General features: G+C 38.9%; 1 protein-coding gene across 1 annotated transcript in view; it reads left to right on the forward strand.

Annotated features, from left to right (window-relative positions):
* The window catches only part of efna5a (ephrin-A5a), a 49,450-nt gene that overhangs the window by 24,205 nt on the left and 7,688 nt on the right, over nt 1-17,557 (forward strand). Inside the window, exon 2 of the mRNA XM_043222095.1 lies at nt 13,872-14,164. Coding sequence (XP_043078030.1) covers nt 13,872-14,164 — 293 coding nt within the window. The remainder of the gene's footprint in view (nt 1-13,871; nt 14,165-17,557) is intronic.

Raw genomic sequence — 17,557 nt, forward strand, 5'->3', positions numbered from 1 at the left:
GTTCAAATCCAGGCACGAGGACCTTTTCTGATCTCACCCTCCTCTTTCTTCCTCTTTGATATACAACACTGTCCTATAACAATAAAGGCAAAAAAAGTAAAACAAAAAGAATTTATGAGAAAAAAAAAAAATCAATCACATTAATTTAGATTACATTCCCATTCATAGATTATGGTGTATTTTAGTGTTCGTTTGGTTCGAACAGTCAAACATGGTACATCTCCTGTGGTACTGCATAAAAAAACACGGGTTTGGAACGATACAAGTAGGTAATTAAATTTCCTCCCCCCAAACTGTTTCTGCGCTTTCAGGTCTCTAGCATCTGATTTTCAGAGCATGCCACAGCAAAACTGCATGTGCATGATTCATGCAGATAAATGAATGCTATTGTGCTTATTTATTCCTTTGACCTCTCGCTCCCTCACATACCTTCATTTATCTTAAAACAAACATTCAAGGTCACTCCTAGAATTACGGGAAATTTGGAGCCCTGCGTGTCAGAAACGCGCGCACTGAATCACTGACATATCATCCTCAAACTACCAGCAAAAGTGTCATTGGCACACTTTGCTTCCTCGTTTTTTGGTTTTTAGCCTGCAGCGGCATGGCATCAGATCAGTTGGTTTAGGAAACCTTCACACCTGGAACAGTGCTGTATTGTTCTGCCACACCCGCAAGCAAAAAGAGGCTTCCTCTTCTCCGTCTGGAGTCTGGTCCCATGAGGCCACAGCATAGGCCATTGATAAAACGCCTGCTTTCTAGCTCACACTAGTTGAGCTCATCCCTCTGGCCTGGTCTGACAACTCGGGCTCGGTTAAGACTTTTCCATGGCATCGATTCCTGTTAACTTACGAGCGTATGTGTGGAACACGGCTTATTAGGCGTGAATGGAGGCAGGGACGTGCTGGGGAATGTGTTTGTGTTTGGAAAGCTGCCTGACACTCATTTGTGAGGCAGTGAAAAACATTGGCAGCCTAGAGGTGCCTGAGCCGACTTCCCGGTCTCATATTTCAAATCCTCTTAGATGAGGAAGATGATAGTGCTGTGAAATGGAGATGATTATGTTTACTCTAAACAATGCCTAACTACATGCACCGGGATTTCCTTTAAAGCTAGGAGTGTATGGCATTCTTTTTTATTTTAATGCGGCTTGGAGCGTCACAAGTGGTCTTCTCGCCCATTTTTACCTGTTGGTACATTGTTATTGGTTGACTTTACAGTGTAAACAGTCCTTTAAGCCTTTAAATCTCTACAGAGAAGGAGCCATTTATCTCTACCTGTTGAGTGACAAGTATAGACTCAGAAAAAAAGAGCGTGCTAAAAAGAGTATAAGCTCTTTCTATTTGTGTTTTCTAGGGTGTTTCTTTTCAGGCTGCTGTCATTTTGAACACATGTTGGCATTTTCACGGCCGTCACAGAACTGGAATTCACTAAACCTCTTTTCATTCCATCTGTTTATGTTCGGATTTAAGGGAAAATAGCTAAACGAGCGACGTTAGTCCTCAGTAAGAGGTGTGTTTGTCTCCTGGTTGACATGTTTGGTCGAAATGGTGTTAAATGGCTCAGCAGGAATAACTGCAATAAGAAAGACCTGGCAACCCACATATAAGCCTTCACATAGCACACCCATGCTCATTAGGCACTGACAGCATCTTCAGAAAGACATGAAGAGAAAGCGAGTGAGAGACTTGGCAGTACGGACTCTGTATGGGGTCTGGTCACTGGCACATGTAACTGGATCCTTTAGCTTGGGAATTGACTGTAGTTTGAAAATAAAAATTAAGAGTCTAACTTTTTACATCCCTTAACGTGCTTTACATCTGTTTGGCATATAAAAACTTGAGACTTAAGACTATGTTTCCCCCCAAATGCACTTTAGGAATAAATAAAACGTTCAGGTTTTACAGCTGCGTCGTCTTCTTGTTGCCAAGCTTTATTTTGAAAGGCCTGAAGGTCCAAAACCTGAGCAGGAAGTCTTAAATTCAGGGATATGGAGGAGGAGGAGGAGTTTGTGCAGCCAGATGGTGCTAAATACTGATTAAACCCTGGATCTTTGAACCCCGTAGATCTCTCCAATTAGCCATTGTGTGGAGGACAGAGTGAAGTGGAGAGGGCCAGGAGGCCCCCTGTGAGTCCTTAAGCCCGGCTTTGTCACCTGACACTTCCCCCGTGCTAACAGGCCTGCAAGAGTCTCTTCAGAAGACTTTAAAACATTCGAGTGGGTGAATTTCAGTGTGACAAGTGTAGAGGGACAAGAGCCAGCAGGCACAGAGGAATGCTGGGACTCTGAGCTCAATGCAGGAGGAACAGTACGAGTGTGCGAATGCGTGTGTCTTTGTGCGCTTTCCCCCGTGTGGGGGAGAAAGCTCAATGAATGTTTCGATATCGCTCTTCAGTTGCTAAATCTTACAGCAGATTTTTAAATGATTTTCAGTGTTCCACGTTAGATCTTGGGAAATTTGAGTCATTCTGTGAAATGGGTGCCTTTTTTAGTTTGACAAGGAGATTTTTTTGAATAATGATTTATAACATTCTGTCAAATAATGTGTTTAAATATATTAAATACTATTAAATGAAAATATAATACATAAAAATAAAATATCTAGCATTAAAAAATATTCAACTATTTAACACTATTTAAATAAGACATTTAAGATATTGTATCAAATGAAGCAAAAATATATGAAAACAAACTAAAATAAGTAAATAAATTAATATTACTTCATCTATCTGTTGTTTTATATATATATATATATATATATATATATATATATATATATATATATATATATATATATATATTGCATATTTATTTATTTATATGAATATTTTTGTATTCATATTTAGCAATATATGCTGGGAAAGGTGCTGTATATAAACAGTAGAATTTTATTTGTAGGTATTTCTATAAGTTCTTCACTTTACAAATGTATTATTATATTATATCATTGTCCACTTCCGAATAACTCAATCTATTCATCTAGCTATCTAGCTCTCTCTTTCAATCTCTTTTCTCTCTTTATTTTTATACACAAATATACACAATACACACTCGTATATTGTGTAAACAAAAACAGTTATTTCTGTTACAAGATTAATTGTTTGACAGCACTGATATTTATATATATATTCCTCTGAATACCCACATTTTTTACTATACAAATTATCTTATGTGATCATGTGATAATGAGGTAAGGGACACAAATGTCACTGGTTCTGTTGAGTCCCCTTGTTTTCCCATGCTTTATGTCCCTCTTTGACCTCTCTTTTTTTCTTTTTATAAATCCTGGCGTCTGTCCTCCATCCGAAGGTGTAGTATAGTGTCAAATCTCTTGTTAATGCTGACCTGCTTTCAATTAGTTTGGAAAGAAAAGAGGATTAGCTGTGTTTTACCTGCTGCAGGAAAAAAGCCACATCATTGGTCTGCCTGTGACAGCACTGCTTAAGATCTTTCACTGAGTCCATCAATACTGCGCAGGGCGGCTTGCCAAGACCTGTTTCTCAAATAAGCCCTGTACCATTCACACTCACTCAGAATGCAACCCATACCTGCCTTCGTGCGTACCATGCTCCAAGACAAACACACACACACATACAGGTAAATCCCACTTACCACCCATCTGTAAACTTCACCCTCCCTTCAATATGCTGACTGTGAGTGATCGCTTCTCCTTCTGGGGCGGAAAGTAATTCCTCTGAAGGGTAAATAAACTGGGAGAGCCTTTGTCTAGTTAGCTCAAGGTCTGCAGAAATTGCCCAACAGTCTTCTCTATATACCTGTTGAAAGAAAAACTCACCCTTGATTTAGTAGAAACCTAAAGCCTACGGAACAAACAAGATTGTTTCCATTATAACACCTTAAGGACCACGCGTATTCATCAAATGTTGTTCAAAAGGCTGACTTAAAACCTAAAAAACCGACATATCACGCCAGCGAAATTGCTCTTCGACTCATTCTTCAACTAAACAAGGCTCTGCGTGTTGAGTTCCTGTGTTGATAGACGCTCGGCGAACAGCCTGTTGAGAACCTCTGTATGCGTGTTAAGTGCGTACTAAAAAAACTCAGTAATGTTTGTTGACTGACGCCTGTTCGCACCGTTTTCATGCTCGCAACAGTCCTCTGGATGCTGCGGTTTGGAGAGCGCGGCCAAGCTGCTATCTGTCCATACATCGCCGAATAGCTCGCGCTGACATTGAACCAACACAAAAGCCGATGCCCATGCTTTTCTTAGGAACACATTATAAACAGCTCCCCCACCGCATATGATCACGCTCGCATTTGTTAAAAATAGAGCAATTGTATAAACCTGTTTTATTCATTGTAGCGCAATATGTCTTTATTGTGTATAGTTAAGGAGGGGCCTTGCTTACAGGCAAAAGCTTTAATACAGTCATCTGTCCCTTTCCATGTGGGGATGAACATGCCTGTCATTCACAGAGGTTGTGTATTAATACACTGCTTTGCCACCTCCTCTCCCGGCCTCCCTCTGTGGCCGCCTTATGCTGTCTGAGGGCCAAGGCCACTCCATCAATCTGTTAAAGTGACAACAGTGGAGGCCTTAGCTGTCTAACAATAGCAAGGTAACTACCACATACCATGGACACGTACATGAGAGCACAGATTAAATCCGGCACTGTGCTGGGATGCTAATCACTTTAGCAGGCCCAGACAGGCCACTGAAGACACAAATATGGATTATGATATTGACAGAGGACATTAGTCAGGGTTGGAGCCATATTTAATTTGATGGGAATGCAAACGAGGCCGTGAGCTATAGTTGCTTGTCTTAATTTACATACTTAGATACTTATTTTTATCCCAAAAAGGTTCACATATGCTGCGCATTTTGGCTTTGTACATTGTACTACAGCCAAAATAAGTGATTAAATATTATGTGGAAGATTAATACTATTGTTATTTTATTTAATATTATATATTTCTACCCTTTTCATGTAGTTTATATTATATTTTTCATTTTATATTATCACGTTTTATATTGTACTAATTTATTTAATGATGTTTCATTTTATATTTTATATGTTGGTTTTAAATACAGAACTGGTAGTATTTATATTTATATTATATTTTCAGTGGATTTTAACTTAACACAATTCAACATATCAACAAAAACACAAATGATTATATTTAATTATCCGATCTATCAAACATGCTGTAGTTCCATTCTTTATAGCTCCATTTCCATTCAATTTGACATCTACCCTGAGTTATGTTCAACTTGACCTCAAAATTAAAGCAAATGAACCTCTACATACATTCAGGGAATTTAGCATGACAAGGTCACCTTTGCCAAATATCACTTGAATTTGTTCAACAAAAATATATCTCTGCCACGCATTGGTTACCATTGCATGGCAGCCTCTAATTCATAACTTCAAAGAGTGCGTTCCATATTCCATCATATTCCACTTCATAATCCAGGATGTTATGTTATGATGTCAATCACACAACCACAGCCCATAATAAATATTTTCCTCACGAGGACTTGTTGAACTTGGAGCCCTTGACTCTTGAATGCAGATAGCAGAGGAAGCATCAGGAATGAAAGGAAAGCGCTCCCTCCACTAAAAACATAGATCAGTCAGGCACGGAACGTCTTGCCGCAGAGCAATATATACTCAACTCACTGTTTATTAGCTCGATCGTTGAGATAAGAAACATCTGTATGACTGTTCTGTCCCTATATCTTCGGTTGAGACCGAGGCAGGAACACCCTGCTCTGATTTATTGAAAGGTGTTCTTTTTTTTTTTTACTTGAACCAACTATCATCAGCTAGATTATAAATCCTGCTGATTATATGGACTGGGGCTGCCCATACCCAGCGGAGGGAAAATGAACTTTCCAGAAGGGTTCCTTCCCAGAATGCTATTTGGCGATGCTGTCCGTACAACACAATATGTGGTGCATCAGTGAGCTAATCCTTCCCGGTCGGTATGAGGCGAATTCAAATGAGGTCTGGAGGTGTTTCTCGTCCAAAGCACTGAGACCATATCTAGTCAATACCATTAGTGCGACATATGGTACATGCATACAATAACCCCCCACCCCCAAGGAATACATATTCAGCTAACTTTTTGGCTGTTGCAGCATTACGACACACCGATGATATCAGTAATACCATGTTATTGTTTGTTTACGGATGTCCTGGATTGCGCAAGTAGATTTTAAATATATTTCACTTTTCACGTTCTCTTTTGACGTCATGTGTAGAGTTTTTTTAAACACAGACCGAATCATCGCGGCTGCGTGGAGGTTATACTCCGAGTTTTCTGTCTCCTCTCGCTCTGTGTATGTGTGTGTGGCTGTTTGCTGGCTCTCGGCCCTGCAGGGTGTGTTGGCTGATGGAGGAGGCTCTGACAGGGCCGCTGAGGGTTCTGATGAACTGGGCTGGATGGGGGAGATTGAGAGCACCAGGTGTGGGGGGCCTGAGCACGGCATGCTTGGCACTCTGAGGGGACTCTATGTTTAGATGTTACATTACGTTACATGTGCTGTTTTTTCTGGCGCTGCTGCGTTTGTTGAAGGTAAAAACGCTTCTATGCCAACCTCTAGGCCACCCTCACACTCTCTCCCTGCAAACCTAATATAAAAACAGCATAGTTGGTCAGTGTGTGTTGTGCTTTAGATGCTGGTGGTCCTCATTACGGGATACTGATGTACTCCTGTCTCCACTAGGCTTACTTAGCTTCCTTCGACAACCAGTTTAAAATAATAATAATATGAATTTTATAGAAAAATGTTCAGCTGACATATTCTATCTAAAAATGGGTAAACACTTTATTTTAAGGGCCAGTTCTCACTATTAATTAATTGCTCATTAGTATACGTATTGCTAGCATATTGGCTGTTTATTAGTACTAATAAAACACATATTAATGCCTTATTCTGCCTGAACATATTTGAGATCTTCTACTCCTCCCACATACTTAAACTTAACAACTATCTTACTTTCTATTAATAAGTAGCAAATTAGGTGTTTATTGAAGTGTCTAGGGAGAATTGGACTTTAAAATAAAGTGTAACGAAAATTGTTAAAGACACTGCAAGCAAAAACCGTGTTTTTTATGCACCTGTCTAATTTAAGATTTTTATTTTGGTTTTTCATGACTAGTGGAAAAGGACACTGTTAAGTGTTTGTTTGATGGCACGTTCTCTATTTGTATCAATAGGTTTCAATTACAATACATATTTTTAAAGGTTGTTTTCACAGTTTTTTTCTCCTACACTGAGCCATAGATCTTCACTTCAGTAGTAATTACTCTATATCTTGAAGGTTTTTACAGGAGGATTTGTTTATATATAATTTGCTTGATTATTTACAACATTTCATTTCCCCCACAAATTGTCAAAATTGTTTTCTGTCCGTTCAAAATATTTTCAGAATTACGGAGGGACAAAATGAGATACCAAAAATTCCTTCTGTAAAAGCTTTTGACTCTAATATGTCAAAAAAGTAAATAAGAATTTTGAAACTAGCTTTATCCAGTGTTTAGATTTTGGTTTTAGAAATGTATACAAATGAACATATATTTCATTTAACAATGCCTAATCTGCATATTTAAATACTGAATATTTACATATTTTAGAAAACTTGAAAACTTTAGAAAAAGTGCTGTCAAACTATTAATCTCAGTTAATCACTTTTTTTTTTTTTTTTTTTAAGTTTTTGTTTGCATAGTATATGTGGGTGTATTCTTTATATTTATTATGGGTTATGTGCATTAAATATACACACACATGCATCTGTATATTTCAGAAAATAATATTATGTTTATATATTAAATATATTTATAATAGATATTATATGTAAATACATGTAAATATTGAAAAATATATACTGTATGTGTGCATTTATGTATGCATAATAAATATACACAAACACACATGTACTATGCAAACAAAAACATTTATGTTGTTATATTTTTTACATAGTTTTTTAAAGAAATGTCTATGTTTATTCAGCAACAATACATTAGTCACATTTATAATGGTGCAAAAAAATAACTTCAAATGATGCTGTTCTTTCAAACGATTCATTAAAGATTCATGAAAAAAATATTAGCTACAAAAGCTGTTTTCAATTATAATAATATGAAATGTTTCTTGCCCACCAAATTAACATACTGCATTATGTGACACTAAAGAATGGCGCAACAGCTGCTGACTATTCAGCTTTTCCATCACGGGATAATAATAATTTATTCATTTCTATATTTTATTGTTTACTTTTGCTTTATAAATTGATGTCAGGTGAATCAGTAACATAGCCTAATTATACAGTGCTTCCTGACTAGCTGTCTTTCCAGGGAAGCCAGAAAATCACCATACCTTCTTCGCCCACTCTTTTCTCTCATCCTGTATGGTCTCGCAGCACAATGCCACCCTGATGATACATGAAAGTCTAACTTTCTGGAAAAACACCCTTAGTAATACTCCCACACAGGACTTTAATAGGACATAAACAAAACGTGTTGTGTTCTGGACTATTTTAAGTCGCCCGTAAATCAGTGGGAAAGCATTGTGGACAATTAGCAAGGGCTGCTGATTGAAGCCAGACTTTGTGGCTTGCTAACTGCTGCTCCTCTACTTTTAATTGATTCAACGTTGTCTTGATTGGGTGCAGAGCGGCTTTGCCCAAGGCACTGTAAAACGACCCGGGCGCGCAATGGCCCCTCTGGGAGAGGTCAGATCTCCAGCCTGCTGTGGGAGGCAGGTTCATGTTTGCTTAGATGTCCGTAGTCTGACTCTTACCCTTTCCTCTCTCTCTCTCTCTCTCTCTTTCTCACTCACTTGTGCTGCTGAGCTGTTGCTTGTTTGTTTTTCCTCAACAAATAACCTGCTCTTTTTCGCATCTGTTTGTTCGGTGTATAAATTTTGTGTTGTACACTCACTAGATAAACGACCCCAGGGTCAGCCCCGTCATTCTGTTCGCTCTCTTTTGAATATGGAGGCCTTCATTAATAATGAGCGAACCATGACCTCTGACTCTAGTCCTGACCTCACGTGGTCTCACTGTTGCATTAAAGCCACTAGAGTATATTTGGTGCCAAGCACTCATGTCAATCTGGTTATTTGAGATCTGTAAAGCATCTACTCAATATTCAGTTGCAGCAGTAAAGAGGATCCACTCAGGATAATGAGCTTTTCAATCTAAACAAGTATGTTATTTATAAGTAGTATGTCTGCTTGCACTCGTCTGTGAAGTTCACAAGGCTGCAGGGTGTCCCATTTGTGACCTTTCGCTGTTAATACAGTTTTTTAGGGATGGGTAAAGATATTGATTTTCTCAACCTCAGTACTAATTCTTAAAGTGACAGTTCACCTGATAACGAAAATTCTGTTATTATTTACTTACCCTCATGTCTTTCCAAACCTGTATGGCTTTTTTCTGTAGAACAGATAACTATTTTCTGTTCTGTAGAAGTTTCAAATGACATGAGGGTAAGTAAATGATCACATGATTTTCATTTTCAAATATTTGCGTTTACGTTCTTTCAACCAAAAATAGTTTAGAATAGTTTAGAAACACTTTTTCATGTAACCAAACCAATATTACAAAAGAAATCAAATTTGAGGTCCACTTTCGACATTCTACTAACAGTAATTCACTTTCTAACTACATGTCAACTAGCAGTCGTTAGAGTATTGGTAGACTGTCTGCATAATAGTTTCTAACACTTTATTGTGGTGGCTCCACAACATACTTACTATGAGAAACTTTGCAAATATATGCCAACTTATTCTACTAACTATCAACTTATTCCCTAACAGTCTACTCTAAAATTTAGTTGCAAATAAATGAGAATTAGTTGACATGTAGTTAGTAGAGTGTTTAAAGTGGACTATCAAAATAAAGTGTAACCAAGAAATCAGAACTAAATCTAAATAAATCAAAAACAGGACCAAGTTGAATGCCATATATGAAGATCAGCTGTTTATATATATATTTGTTTGTGTGTGTTTATCAACCCAGGATAAACCACAGGATATTCATTGTTTGATGAATGACATATACCATATGGCACTCCACTAATCAAAACGACACGAGAGCGAGACGATTAACCTGTGGCATCACGAATACTTTCCACATATCACTCATGTTAGACAAGTAACTATCTCACCCAAGAGCGATAGTCCCGTTCTCACTCACTCATGTTTGCTTGCTTTCTTCCATTCACACATCCATGCTCAAATATTTAGCTTTCTTTGTAATCTAGTGCTGAATGTTCTTTGCCAAAGTTTCTGAAATATAGACATGCCTCCCACAATCACCAATATGCTTTTAATGCAGCGAGCCATATATCTTGTCTCTTCAAGAAAATCTCACACAGAGTGTTTTCCATGGGAAACTCGCAGAGAGGCGGCTCTTATATGCATTTTTCTCCCCTCCTTCACCTTCATCCGTCTTTTGAGGCGTTTGCCAAGCCAGCACAGCTTGAAGTCCTGGCAGGCCATTGTTTGTCTGTGATGTTAATGCTTCTGGGCAGACATTCTTTTGGAAGGGGTGAATGAGTGATATCTGAGGCGTTGGGAGATGTACCGTTGCCTCCCCACTGAATGATGGGACAACTGCTCCGTGGCTGGCCCAAGAGCTGTAACCTGAGGAGGAGATCCTCCATCTGTGCCACTGTGAAAGGCCTGGAGGGCTCGAGGCTTAGCTGACCTATACCCCTGGGAGTCAAGTCAGTCATTGCCTCAAGAGCACCCTCTACGGGAAGTTGTAAGGAGGTGCGCTTGAAGGCATAGTTCACCCCCAAATTAATGACGTTCCAAACCTGTATAACTTTTTAAACACAAAAGAAAGTTTCTATGGGGTTCGAAACAAAATCGACAGCATATATTCTTTTGTGTTCCACAGAAGAGCTCTGAAAAGTAGGAGTAGTTGAATCGTCATTTTGGTGAGTTTTCCCATTACTAACAATAATGCTGTTTTGTCCAGAGGCTTGTCTAGTCAGCTAGATATTTTTGCCCGTTTCTTCTATTCTTTGGAAAATCAATGCCAGCGCCTCAGAGTTCTTTTGATTTAATTGGCTTCCGTTGGAAATTCTTGAGTGAAGAGCCTCCTTCATTTTTCATTCCATTGTTAAGTCTGAGGAGTCTGACCTTGGGATGAACCAACTTTAATCATGAACTCCATGAGCCCACTGCCTCCTGGTGTCCTGCCTTTCTTTAGACTCAGGTCTGCCCCGGTCATCACCCATAACCCTCTGTTTGAACACGTAGAGAAAGAACGATGGAGAGAATCAACTCAATAGGAGGATTATCGTTATGGGAGGTTTTTGTTGTAGGACTTGTTCCGATGCAGCTATGTGCCATGTTTGTGTTAGTAGCCTTGATAGAACCAGCTAATGAGCTTCTTTTTTAATCCTAATGATGAATTGGCACAGCATTGTGTAGTTTATTGACCAGCTGGCCCATCGCTTTTCAGGCACATGAAAGAAAGCCCAGCATTGATGAGCTGTTTGTCTGTTATTGGGTTTAATGGGGTCAAATCTCTTTATAACTCACTGGAGCTCATCTGATACACATTGAAAATGAATTGCTGAGGTGGCATTTGATTTAGAGGCCACGTAAGAATATTATAAAATGACACAATGTGACTCAATCCTCTCACTCATTGATTTTTCTGACACAGACATAGAAAAGCACTCTGTTGCCTTTAGGTGTTGTTGTCCAGAGAGCTAATATGTTGTTGTCTGGTCCTCTAACTTTGTGACCCAAGGGAAATAGTTATTTAGTATCCTCTAGCAAAGATATTTCACATTATAGACAGGTGAAAGGGCATTGGCCTTGACTCAAACCACAGTCACTGAGTATTTATATGTATGGCAGGTGCTTTTATCCAAAGTAAATTGCATTGCAATGAAGACTTACTTTTTTTATTATTTCATCATTCCCATGAAATGAACCATTGACCTTTACGTTGACAGAGCCATAACTCTATTCTGTGACTAATTTAGAGCTTAGTTAAGATGATGACTGAAAAAGGGTAACAGTCTGCAGTATGGGCCAATTTGTTAACAATAGTTAATGCATTAGGTGCATTAACTAACAATAAAGAATAATTGTACAGCAGATGTTAGCAGTTAGATGTTAAATTATAAATATGCTGTTTTTATTTATTGTCAATTTATGTTTGATTAATACTTTAATGACAGTTAAAAAATGGTAAATTACAGCAAGCATGCATTAAATTGATCGAAAATTGTATTTGTAAAGATTTGCATTAAAACAATTTTCTTTTGAACTTTCTAGTTTCTGTTTATCAAAGAATTCTGCAAAAATGTATAGTTTCAGCAAAAATGTTAGGCAACACAACTGAACATGCATATTATTGAAGAATCATGTGACATTAAAGACGAGAGGTTTTGCCAATGAAAATTAAAATTTGCCATAACAAGAATGAATTATATTTTAAAATACTGTAAAATAGAAACAATTTATGGATCTTTGGCAAAAAAAAATCTAAAAAAGCAAAATATTTGCAATATTTAAAATGAACTAGTTTATTAACCTTATTAACCACATATATTAAAATGTGTGTTCCTTGTTTTGTAATGTTTCCATGATCCTATGCTCTGGACAACCCTGTTGATTTTTTTTGCCAGTACTAGGCTAAATTATTCCACTAAAGATGACAGGAAACACAAGAAGCCAATAAATTCAATCAGGAAACAGCTTTGTTTTTGCCAGTACCCAATGACAAAGTTAAAAGACATGTTTGCATGTTACACATTCAAATACCAGATTTTGAGCTGAAAACATTTGGACTGCACGATCACTCAGGAAGTGTGTTTTTCACAGCTGAGACTTTGCTTTCCATTCAAATCATGTCGCTCCCAAGAGTAGTAAACAATAGTTGTTCAAAATAGCCCTAAAGTGTTTGCAGATTTTGACCAGCATCCATACACATCCACACACTCTGCCAAACATACAGACACACACATACACCCGCACTCCAACCACCGCCAAGCAGGCCAAACCTACAGGGAAACTAAGTATTCCAGCAGTGCGTTTGAAATCCACATAATGATAATCTGATAGGTCTCGAGCTCCATCTGCTCTCAATAGTCTTTTATTGTCCGTAATGAGTGGAAATCTTTGTGTCAGCGTGCCCAGCTGTGCTTCTGTCCACAGCAGGATCGCAATGCTAACCTCACTTTAGCCTGGAAGCTCATCTGGCTCTCCCCAGGGTGCCTACTCGGTGTCCACTAGCTTACACCCTAAAAAATTTCCCACCAAATCCTGAGCATCCTTCACATAAACTGAGTCATGTTTGTTCAGTTTTGGTGTAAATATAATGTGTTTTACCATGACTATAAACATAGCCGACTTGAGCTTATCCATCGTCACTATATGGCGCCTACGGGAGTCTATGTTTTTTAAATCACTTCCTTTTTCGAAATGAAGTCGTGCACATTCCATTGACATTCATATTTGGTTAGATCCTCTGGAGGTCATCTCGATTTACAACAAACAAGGAATAGTTGGCCGTTTTGGCACGAGAGATGCACATTTTTTCTGCTAAAGCATTCCTCGGAGTGCCATATTTCAAGCTGTCATCTCTCGCCCATGGAAAACTCATTCTTTCAGGCGTATTTAAAGCGTCCACGTCAACGACAGGATTATGAATTTTCCTCGTGATCCTCAGTGAGCCCTAGCGGACTCAGATTGGATGATTTACGTGCTTTCACATTTGCGGTAATTGCTCTCAAATAAGTGGCTTCCTCCAGAAGTGGCCTTTCTGTGAAGTAGGGGCTCGATGGCTCATAAAACATACCAATGAGAGTCACTGAATGGCTAATATTTCATATCATATATACTCACCGCAGCCTTTCTTTTTCGCAACAGGTTCTACCGAGGAGACTTCCACATCGACGTATGCATTAACGATTATCTGGACGTATACTGTCCCCACTACATGGACACGGTCCCTGAGGAGAGAACGGAGCGCTACGTCCTCTACATGGTCAACTATGACGGCTACAGCTCTTGCGACCACACGGCGAAAGGTTTCAAACGTTGGGAATGCAACCGGCCTCACTCGGCCAACGGGCCGCTGAAGTTCTCCGAGAAGTTTCAGCTTTTCACACCATTCTCGCTGGGATTCGAATTTCGGCCAGGCAGAGAATATTACTATATCTGTGAGTATCGTGTTAATTTTTATTTATTTTTTTGGTGCAGAACTGATTTGTATCTCAATTAAGTTTTACGGTTTCTGTATCCGAAACCAGACGCTGCGCATGTTAAATAGATTTGTTAGATTGGCTTTCGGTTTATACGTGGAAAAAGCTGCCTTGCCTGGAAAAGGATGTTGTATTAGCGTCCTCACGGAGGATAGCGCAACTCAAGTCTTAATGGTATACTTTTAAGACAAGTATCTGATTACGAGCATTAAGGAACGGAAGTCGTTGCCAAGTATGACTTTGTTTTTCAGGAGTCTTGGCAAACAGGCTACAAGGAAAACATGAAGCTCGGGGAAAAACATCTTGGTCTTCCTCTAAAGAGTCTTTGTTACGAACTCCCGGTCTCAGCTTTCGTTTGCTCGTGAGAGGGCTCTTAAAAACAAGCATCTAAACCCATGTTTTTACAACTGGAGTCAGATCCCTACAGGGCGGGAGTGGGAAGACAAAATAAGGCACAGGAGTGGTCCGACTGCTCGGACTGCTCAGGGCCGCCATGGGTTCATTTATGCAGGCGCACGCAGGAGATGTGGAGCGTTTGATTTGGCGGAATCCGACCTGATGATCTGACAGATCTCATGGGCGCATAAAACGATGGACATGTTTTTATGAGATGTGAGAGGAAGGAATCGAAGAATGAGGAGGGGGAGGTGGTAGAAAAAGGAGATAAGTGCATGGAGAATGAGAAAAAAGGCAGATAGGAATGCATGGTACATAGCATTTAGGGGTTAGATCCCAGCAGGAGATATGGATGTTTTGCATGAATGTGGGTGTTTGTCGGAGACGTTGCAACATAGTAAAATGGACTTTTTTTCCCGAAGGCCTGTGAGTAAGAATAATGGGATGGGAAACATCTCGACTGAAGTGATGGAGCTGTCAGATACCATAAAGTGTTTTACAGTTAACTTGAGTAGGAAAACAAGGATTCATAGCGTACATGTCTCACTCCTGTGTGACTCAGCGTCATGATTCAACTGTTACGGGCTCTCTCTAGAGAGAGGAGGAAGTTTCTCCATTTGTGCAGGATTATGAGAAAACGGGAACAAAATAAACAGCGTGTCAGTCCGGTCAAGTTGAAGCATAGCAGTTTAGAGTGATTGCACAATGTTATCTCAGGTAGACAGCAGCTTTTTGTAACCTTGATCATATCACTGCAATTATTTTAAACTAGACATAGAAAGCAGAAGATATTTGAATATGTTGAATAAGCTATTTGAATAAATTAAGCAAAAAAATCAGTGTATAAAAATACAATATAAATTAACTATTATATAAATATATGCATTAGTTTATCTACATGCTTTAGTATTGTTGTTTTTTAACAGTTTGTGATATCATAGAAGCTAAACATATTTTAATATATTTTAATATGAAAAACATTTGAATGAATTAAAGGGTTAGTGTAAATAATATGATTTTTGCTTTATCTTTCGTTTTTACGTATTACATATTTTTTTTACGTTATTATGTGTTATTTCATTTTTAGTTATTAACTAATAATTTGATAATATTGTGTAGAGAATAATTTTATATTTAATAATTAAATAATTTCATACTGTATATAAAGAAATTGCATACGTATATATTTAGTAAAAAATAAATCATGTAGCCAGAGGCAAAAAATGTCTCCATTTAATATTTGTGTTTTCCTAAATCATTCTCTTCATTAGTTTGATGTCTGCCTGTCATGATTTGGTTAGACAGAATGTCTTTGTTAGCCGGTGTGGTGGCTAATCATTCTGAGTGAGGGGTCGCTCCAGGAGAGCAGAGGGGTGACAAGCGCGGCCTCTGTGCTGTCAGTCAGCGTGCCCGTCCCGCTCAGGAAGCGATCAGGGGGGATCAGAGGGCCCGGCCCCGCAGGTCAAATGTGAACATGCTCTGATGACTGCAGTTGAACTCACAATCCTGAACGGCTCAAGGCAGCATGTTTTTCCAATATGGCCGATGTGGAAGTCTGATCTTAATCTCCGAGGATAGAAATCCAATTTCAAGGGAAGGTTTTTAGTCGGCCTCTCCCTCCTGCGCGAGCGGGGCCAACGGCAGTGCAGGCTGTCTGATATGAGCCCGCTTCAAAAGCCCACGACTGCTATTTGTAGTCTAGTCCCTCCATCTTCATAATGCTGTAAGGTAAACCAGAAACATTCCCACTTTGTGCTTAAAGCAGGACCTGATTTGTAGCTTTGATAAGAATCCTGTACTTTGCGGTTTGCTTATAAGTGGCGTAGTCTCTACCTGAGCCAAAATTATTCCTCGCATTACAAAGCGCTCTCAAGAATGCGCAAGAAAAGAGACGGGTGCGCGTCTTATCTCAAAGACGACGCGTCAATCCATCTTTCCCTCATTTATCAGACTTCTCGGTTACATCGCATCTGATCTCTCAACCCGTAGCTGGAATGGTGGTGTCTGGGAGGTTTATTGCCCCTGGCCGTCTGTAGCTCGGGTGGATCTGGTGTCGGCCGTGTGGGGAAGGAGACGTGGATGAACAGCCCAGGCCGTGACAGTGTAGAGTGTCTTTGAATAAGCAGGGTCGGTGTAGTTGTCTAGTCTTAATGTCTGCCAATGAGAGGTCAGTTACACGCCGCATGCTGACAGCAAGGGAATTCTGATGACTGACAGAATGAGAGTTTGTCATATAAGCCACCCGTGAAATCATCCTATAATACGGCTGGGACTGTTGATTATTGTCACAGTTTATGTTTAAAGAAATTCGGCGAGAGCCTTGAAATTAGAGATGTGTTTTTCTTGCTGGCACTGAGCATTCGTGCAGTCACATTTACAGTAGTCAAGGTCCAAAATTAACACACGTCAAGTGCAAACTGCAAGTAAAAATTGGCTTTGATGAGGAAATAATGAGAGAGGGGGAACTTTATAAGGAACTGCAATTTAATACTTGGTTGAAGTCGAACTGTAAGAGTAACAGACTGACCTTGAGCAAACCGTTTACTAAAGAAAGCTTTTGTTTTGATTTTTACCTTAAGTAACTGACCTTTTGATCTGCAGAGCTTCATGTGGAAACACGTGTATGAAATATTGTGCACACCAGGAATAAATGAGTTTTTTCCTTCTGTGAAACATAAAGATGAAAATTTTAGGGCTTTGTGAAATCCATTTTATTTTCTCCCATATTCCCTAACCCTAACCCATTTTTCCAAATTCATTTTTTTCAGTTAAAATTTTTCTGGATTCCATTTTTTCCATTTAAAATTTTCTAGACTTTGTTTTAATTGTTAAATTGAAGAACAAAAATAAAATGCATGCCTAATTAATTGAAATCATGAATTTATTAAATGTTTAGCCATTTTTTTAGCCAAGTCCTATGAAATATGTTTTTTTCACCCTCAAATTCAGTTTTAT

This window comes from Puntigrus tetrazona, chromosome 21, assembly GCF_018831695.1.
Source record: "Puntigrus tetrazona isolate hp1 chromosome 21, ASM1883169v1, whole genome shotgun sequence".
Taxonomy (NCBI): domain Eukaryota; kingdom Metazoa; phylum Chordata; class Actinopteri; order Cypriniformes; family Cyprinidae; genus Puntigrus; species Puntigrus tetrazona.